Consider the following 8,179-nt stretch of genomic DNA (forward strand, 5'->3'; position numbering starts at 1 on the left):
CACTCCCAGAATTCCATAGCGTGGAGCCATGGCAGTGAAAGTGGTGTCAAACTAGATAATTTTTCCAGTGTGCAGGCAGCCTGGGTCTTCTTTTTGGTATCATAACCCCCCCCCCTAAAAAAAACCCCAAAGGGGATGCAGCCTTTTAGGAATCTTTAAGGGCTCTATAAGGGATACTTAGCTATTTCCCCCTCTGACGTTCCTATGCACAGGACACAGAAGACGTCTCCCCCGCACACTTCTCAGTTTTCTGACTCCTGCCAACTCAGGAATTATTTTTGTTCAGGATGCTTGACATGCGAAGATGAAGGTTTTCCCCTCTGTTCTAAGTGTGTTCCTTCCATCTGCTTCTCTCTGCGGTATCACAAACATTACTCATCGCATAAATCCTCACCAACAGAGTGGGATGCCGGAGTCACTGTGAGCAGGATTTGAACCATGAAGGGGAAACACACCAGGACAAAGTGACGTGCCCATCATTGACCATTCGACAGTCACCCTAGATTTTTTTTTCCTGGTTTTTTTGGGCTATGTGGCCATGTTATAGAAGAGGTTATTCTTGATGTTTCGCCGGCACCTGTGGCTGATATCTTCAGATTGCAATGAGTAACGGATTGTAATGAGCCTCCTTACCCTCTTTCTACACAGTTTCTCTGAAGATGCCAGCCACAGATGCTGGCGAAACATCAGGAATAAATTCTTCTGGAATATGGCCACATAGCCTTAAAAAACCCACAAAAAACCTATGGATGCTGACATGAAAGCCTTCTACTTCACAAGTTAGCCTAGACATTGCAACTCCCAGCCACAATGTTCCTTGCAACTGGACATTGCAGCTCCCATTGCCTGGACATTGCAACTCCTTATTGCTGTAGCGTTCGCAGAACTTGGTAATCATATCCAAGGGTGGTTGTGTTGGCCATATAGGACTCCCAGAGTCCTAGTCCAACATAAAAACCACTACACCACATTGACTCTATTTCAAACCTAGAGTAATGTATTTTATATCTTTTGGTTGACCCATTAGTGGTATTGAGACTCCCTTATCTGGAATTCCGAAATGACAAATAAGCCAAATGCCAAAACGTTTTCTATGAGTGGCTGAGATCATGGCACCTTTGCTTTCTGACAGTTCAGCGTACAGAAACTTTGCTTCATGCACAAAATTATTAAAAATATCACACATAAAATTACCTTCAGGCTATGCATATAAAATGTATACAAAACATAAATGAATTCCATGTTTAGACTTGGATCCCATCTCCCAAAGATCTCATGACACATATGCAGTTATTCCAAAATCTGAAGAACGCTGAAATCCAAAACACTTCCGACCTAAGCATTTCAGATAAGGGACCAAGAGATGGAGTTTGGATGTTTTTGATTGCTTGTTTTATGGCCAATGCAGCAACCAAGGATTGTGCTGTAAAACTTGTGTGATTGTGGAGTTGAAGGCTTTCATGGCTGGCATCCATAGTTTTTTCGGGCTATGTGGCCATGTTCTAGAAGAGTTTTCTTCCTGATGTTTCACCAGCATCTCTGAAGATGCCAGCCACAGATGCTGGTGAAACATCAGGAAGAAAACTCTTCTAAATCATGGCCACATAGCCTGAAAACCGCACAAAAAACTATTTGTGTGATTGTGTTTTTCCCTTAACCAGACAAAGGCCATAGTTTCTAGTGCAGCCTACCTCCAACCTTTCATCTCCCATCAGTGTAGTCCTATGTTGGCTGGGGATGATGGGCATTGCAGTCCAACTCCAAATTGGAGAAGGGTTTTTTTGTGTGTGTGTATACAGAATGCCAGGGACGGGAAGGGGAAAGAAAAGGAGAGTCTGTGTTTTCTCGTTATGTTCTACAGCCTGTGGTTTCACCTTTTTGTACTTCTCTTTCCCCTGTTGAAGAACACAAGGTATGAGCAAATCTACCTGGTTCCAGCAGACCCTCCAGAGGCTTGTGGAGTGCTAAACAATGGTGTCTTCATAGATGGCCAGATCGCCTTGGTGGAGCGCGGGTGAGTTTCTTTGCACACCAAGCTCTTTTGCTGGTGCCGCTACACATGGAAAAGAAGTTGGAGCGAAACGATGGAGGTTGCTGGTTTCCATTGTTGGTGGGGCAGTGACTCCTCTCTGGATTTTAGCCTGATGTTTATTTAAAGGAGCTATCCCAGATGCTGAACCAATTTTGGAGATAAGCCCAAGTAGCTTGGATAGTACAGTGGGCCTTTGGTGTCCGCTGGGGTTTGGTTCCGGGTCTCTCTGTGGATATCAAAATCCAGGGATGCACAAGTCCCATTATATGGAATGGCAGAGTAAAATGATGTACTTTATATAAAAGGGCTGAATCAAGATTTTCTTTTTGGAATTTATATGTACAGTCACTTTCTTGCGGACTTGAGGTCTGCAGTCTTGAATATTCACAGAGGGGTAACCTCTGTTACTTTCAATGGGGCATGCCCTTGGGGCACGTGGTACACGTCCCATGAACGTTCGTGGGCACACACCCAATTCATATATATATATATATATATATATATATATATATATATATATCCCACCCTTCTCCCAGACTGGGACTCAAGGTGGCTTACAACATTAAAAACATGCAGTTAAAAAGATATAAAAACAATAAGGTTAAAATAGGATTAAATTACTACAATAATTAAAACAAATTCAATGCTAAAATATCAAATACTTTAAAAGATAAAAATGCTTAAAATACAGGGCTTGAATATAGGTGAGTCTCCATTTTCCTAGGGGCATCCAGAACAGATCCCCTGTGAAAATGGAGGGCCATTTTCCAGCTGTGGATGGTTGAATCTGTGGCTAAAAAATCCATGGATATGGAAAGACACTTGTAGTTTCAAGGTTCAAGCTAAACCCTGGAGCACATTCACCACCCCAGCGATACAGGAGCTTCCCATCGCTGCTATTTTACAGGCAACAACGTTAGCTGAGATCCTAGGTAAGCTACTTAACTACTTGGCCTGACCTCTCCAATTCTGTTGTACCAGGCAGCAGCTTCTGCGAGTGACAGATTATTATTATCGTACCTGATTTATGGTGACCCGAAGGCAACCCTATCATGGGGTTTTCTTGGCAAAATTGGTTCAGAGGGGGTTTGCCACTGCCACCACCTGAGGCTGAGAGAGTATAACTTGCCCAAGGTCACTCAATGGGTTTTCATGGCTGAGCTGGGATACGAACCCTGGTCTCCAGAGCCATAGTCCAACACTAAACCACTACGCCACATTGGTGGTTCAGTTTTTATTTGTACCCCGCTTTACTACCCCAAATTGGGATGCAAAGTGGCTTACCGTCTAAAAGCACGATAGCAATAAAAACCTGCGAAAGTGTCAATTAAAATAGAATTAAACAATTACAATATTAAAACATCAATTGTCCATTCTCCTGTTGATCAATGCACATTCCTGACATCCCTCCGCCTCCAAATTTCCAGCAATATCTGACTGCAACGGTCAAAAGCAGGATTCCTGTTGCAATTCCTCCTTGCATCCGAGATGAGAGAGGGGTGGAAGTGTCAGTGTGCTGTACCTTCGTTCAATTCAAATGCCCATAGCCTTGGTGTCCATAGGCCTAATGGTCATTCATATCGGTCTAAGTTTCAACACTCCCACCATCTTTCCCCCAGGGGCTGCTCATTCCTATCCAAGACCCGCATTGTCCAAGAGCATGGAGGCCGTGCGGTGATCATTGCAGACAACGCCTATGACAACGACAGCTCTTATGTCGAGATGATCCAGGACAGCACCCAGCGGACAGCGGACATCCCTGCCCTCTTCCTTCTTGGGAGAGATGGGTAAGTGGTCTAGGGTCTGTACCATGAGATGAGCCCAAGAAGGTGAGCTCAGAAGTTCTGGGTTCCAACCTTCACACAGTAATGAATTAATTGATGGCAGCAGTAGTCAACCTCCAAGGATTGTGGGAACCACACTGGCCTTCCTTGGGATATTGGGGGGCTGCACCCCATGCAACTCTTTCACCCCTCAAAAATGCTTCTAAAAATGGGACTCCAAATGCTGTGATATTTTAAAAACAGGGCACCAAGATGTCCCAAGGACCAGCAAAACAAGCAGCCAGTGTACTTAACTTTTCCCACCCCTGCTTTAACGGGAAGTCATAGAATCATGGAATCACAGAGCTGGAAGAGACCACAAGGGCTGTCCAGTCCAACCTCATACTGCCATGCAGGAACCCACAAAGAGAGTGTGACTTGTCCAAAGACACCCAGTGGATTTCAATGGCTGAGTGGGGATTCAAACCCTAGTCTTGAGTCGTAGTCCAACATTCAAACATGAGAGCATGCTGGCACTAAAAAGGATATAGACTTTTCTTGGCAAGATTTATGCAGAAGGGGTTTGTCACCACCTGCTTCTGAGGCACAGTATACTTGCTGCAAGTTTTTGAAGCTTCATGGGCTTCTTCGTTAGGCAAGATGTTACAAACTTTGCCTGATGAAGAAGCCCATGGAGCTTCAAAAGCTTGCAACAAGTATATTGTGCATTTCAGTTGGCCAATAAAGGTATCACTGATAGATTTTTGTTTGCATTTATTAAATGCCCAACACAGCTACCCCTGCATGTTTTCTGCTTCTGAGGCTGAGATTGTGCGACTTGCCCAAGGGGACTGTTATAAAAAGTTATTTTTTAAAAAACCATTAATTCCCATCCCCGATTCCCATTTGTAGGTACATGATCCGGCGATCCTTGGAGCAGCACGGCCTCCCATGGGCGGTCATCTCCATCCCCGTCAACGTCACCAGCATCCCGACGTACGAGCTCATGCAGCCTCCGTGGACTTTTTGGTAGCACACGTGGCCAAGGATGCTGGTGGCCACATCAAGGAGAAACCAAAGAGCAGAGCTGGGCTGGAACAGCAGAGACTCCAATGTCTTGTGAGCAACCTGCGAAAGGAGCATAGACTAGCGGCTCATGACTGATTGAATCTCCTCAAAGCCTCCGGAGCCATACTTAGGAAGAGAGACCTGTCTTGGTCCACCTGGCCCAGTGTTGTCAACTCTTGTCCAGCAGCAATAACTTTTCAGGGTTTTAGATAGGATTTTCTCCTAGCCATTGCTGGAAACTCCTGATCTTCCCCACCATAAGAAGAGCCTAAAAAGCTGGTTTATTATGAATCAGACCCTTGGTGCCTCTAGTCGAGTTATTACCGATTCTGACTGGTTATGATTTCAGGTAGAAACACAGCCATGTTTTCCCCAGCTGGTGGTCTCTCATCCCAGGACCTGGACCTCCTTAGCAGCCCAAATCATATGAGATCAAGGGGGATGGGTCCTTTTGGGGATCCTTTTTCTTTTCCAGATGAAAAGGACTTGCTTGCAACCAGCGAGCCAGCGTGGTGTAGTGGTTTGTGTTGGATTATGGAGACCAGGGTTCGATTCTTGCTTGGACATGAAACCCACTTCATGATCTTAGGTAAATCACATGCCCTCAACCTCACAGGAAGGCAGTGGCAAGGCTCCTCTAAACACATCTTGCCAAGAAAACTCCATGATAGGTTCACCTTACGGTTGCCATAAGTCGGAAACTACTTGGAAGGCGCACAGCAGACACACAACTCTCATTGGCACTGGCTGGTCTCAGGTGAACGTTGTCATTGCTGGACCAGATGAGGAAATGGCTCGCCATTGCTAAAGTTCTGTTGCCAACTGCACAACCCACACAGTTGTGAAATTTGCTGGCTTTGGCTATTATCTCCCATCTCAAGGCAGTAAATAGGTTGTATGTTTGAAAAAGGAAACTTGTTCCTTTTTCCTTTGTTGTGTGCGTTCAGGTCATTTCAGACTTATGGCGACCCTAAGGCGGATCTATCATGGGGCTTTCATGGCAAGATTTGTTCAGGGCTGGTTTGCCATTGCCTCCTCCTGAAGCTGAGAGCGTGTGCTTTGCCCAAGGACAACCCAGTGGGTTTTATGGCTGAGCTCCTGGGCATTCAGAAAACCAGGCTCTCCCACCTCTCACAAGCTTTGTCCCTGAACGAAAGCATCATGAGATGCCCAGCGTGGCTCCTTTTCTGTTCTGATCTGCGATGGTGGAGCCATCCTTGCTTGTTGCTGCTCACCCTGAAACAAACCAACATTGTTAACCTTCTGTGGGTGCATCTACACTGAAGAAATTATGCTGTTCGACATCACTTTACATGCTGTAGCTCCCTCCTATGAAATCCTGGGATTTGCAATTTTACAAGGCCTTTAGCCTTCTCTGCCAGAGTGCTGGTGCCTCACAAAACTACAAATCCCAAGATTCTATTGGATAGCACTATGGCAGTTAAAGTACTGTCAAACTGCATTATTTCCTCAGTGCAGATGACTTATTAAATATATTCGAAGCCTGCCGACTCTTGGTACATAGCTATGCTTTTCTGATCGGTTCCAGCTCCAACTCCCATAGTCCCAGCCAAAGAGCTTTCTGGCTGGGGATAATGGGGGTTATAGTCAAAACAATCTAGAGGGTACCACGTAGTGGAAGGCAGTTACAACATGTGAAGTCACAGACATAGGTTTTTTTACCCATGACCCTGTCCAAAACTGAGGAAGTCAACTCTTTCAGGTATTGGATGATTTTTGTGAACTGCTGAACATTAAATATCTATCTCTATTCCCGTCTTTATGCTTTCTTCATATTCAAAGATGAACGCTGTCCAGGCTGCTCTGGAGCATCTCTGATTTTTCAGGTCTTTGCAAAATGCACCCAAAGTTCAGTGTTTGGCCATCAAAAGAAATACCAGGCTTACCACTTACTGCCCTTTCCACCTTCCCACTCTCCTGAACTACACTAGAGCTCCCTAGCAAATATTGCTAAGATATTCCCAAAACGGTGCTCCTCTTCTTCATCCTGGAGAGAAGTGACCAGTGGGGTGTCCAGTGGGGCTCTGTCCTGGGCCCAGTGCTATTCAACATCTTTATCAATGACTTGGATCAAGGAATTGGGGGCATGTTTATCAAATTTGCAGATGACACCAAATAAGGAGGAGTAGCTAACATCCCAGAGGACAGGATCAAAATTCAAAATGACCTGAATAGATGAGAATGCTGGGCCAAAACTAACAAAATGAATTTCAACACAGAGAAATGTAAGGTACTTCACTTAGGCAGAACAAAATGAAATGCATATAGGATGGAAGACACCTGGCCTGACACAGTACACGAAAAGCAGGATCTAGGAGTCTTAGTAGACCAGAAGCTGAGCACAAGTCAACAGTGTGATACAGCAGCGAAAAAAGTCAATGCAATTCTAAGCTGTATCAATACAAGTATAGTGTCTAGATCAAGGGAAGTAATAGTGTCATTCTATTCTGCTTTGGTCTGGCCCTACCTGGATAATATTGTGTCCAGTTCTGAGCATCACAGTTCAAAATGGATATTAAGAAGCTGGAGCGTATCCAGAGGAGGGTGGCCAAAATGGTGAAGGGTCTGGAAACCATAAAGCCCTATGAGAAGAGACTTAGAGAGCTGGGTATGTTTAACCTGGGGAAGAGAAGGTTAAGAGGTGATACAATAGCCGTTTAAATATTTGAAGGATGTCATATTGAAGATGGAGCAAGCTTGTCTTCTGCTGCTTCAAAGAATGGGACATTGAGCAATGGATGCAAACTCCAGGAAAAGAGATTCCACCTCAACATTAGGAGGACCTTCTTGACAGTAAGAGCTGTTTGACAGTGGAACACACTCCTTCCTCGGAGTGGGAGTGTAGTGGGGTCTCCTTTGGAGGTCTTTCAACAGATCTGTTGGGAGTGCTTTCATTGTGAGTTCCTGCATGGCAGAATGGGGTTGGACAGGATGGCCTTTAGGGTCTCTTCCAACTCTATAATTATATATCTTTGTAACTAAAAAAACCACCATGATTCCATAGGAGGAAACCAAATATGAAACTCATATTATTCTGCAGTGTAGAAATACCCTGAGCAAGAAGGGAGAATCAATCCAGATGCAAAACCTGTCTTGACATACCAGTCATTAGGGGCCAAACAGTATCTTTAGTACAGGCTTGTAGGCTGAATACAGTTCTTTTGCATTGAATGAAAATGCCCAGCTATACTGTATAGTGAAACATGCATGTAGATAATACCATTAGGATTCCTGCCACATACAGTTGGCCCTCTGTATCCATGGATTTTATCATCTACGGATTCAACTATCCACA

General features: G+C 44.6%; 1 protein-coding gene across 1 annotated transcript in view; it reads left to right on the forward strand.

The window, feature by feature from the left end:
- PRADC1 (protease associated domain containing 1) overlaps positions 1-6,634 on the forward strand; it is a 12,471-nt gene extending 5,837 nt beyond the window's left edge. The window contains exons 3-5 of the mRNA XM_042466462.1: positions 1,905-2,014; positions 3,652-3,819; positions 4,708-6,634. Of these exons, the coding sequence (XP_042322396.1) occupies positions 1,905-2,014; positions 3,652-3,819; positions 4,708-4,828 (399 nt within the window). The 3' untranslated portion in view covers positions 4,829-6,634. The remainder of the gene's footprint in view (positions 1-1,904; positions 2,015-3,651; positions 3,820-4,707) is intronic.
- The last annotated feature ends 1,545 nt before the right edge of the window (positions 6,635-8,179 follow it).

This window comes from Sceloporus undulatus, chromosome 5 (genome assembly GCF_019175285.1).
Source record: "Sceloporus undulatus isolate JIND9_A2432 ecotype Alabama chromosome 5, SceUnd_v1.1, whole genome shotgun sequence".
NCBI lineage: Eukaryota > Metazoa > Chordata > Lepidosauria > Squamata > Phrynosomatidae > Sceloporus > Sceloporus undulatus.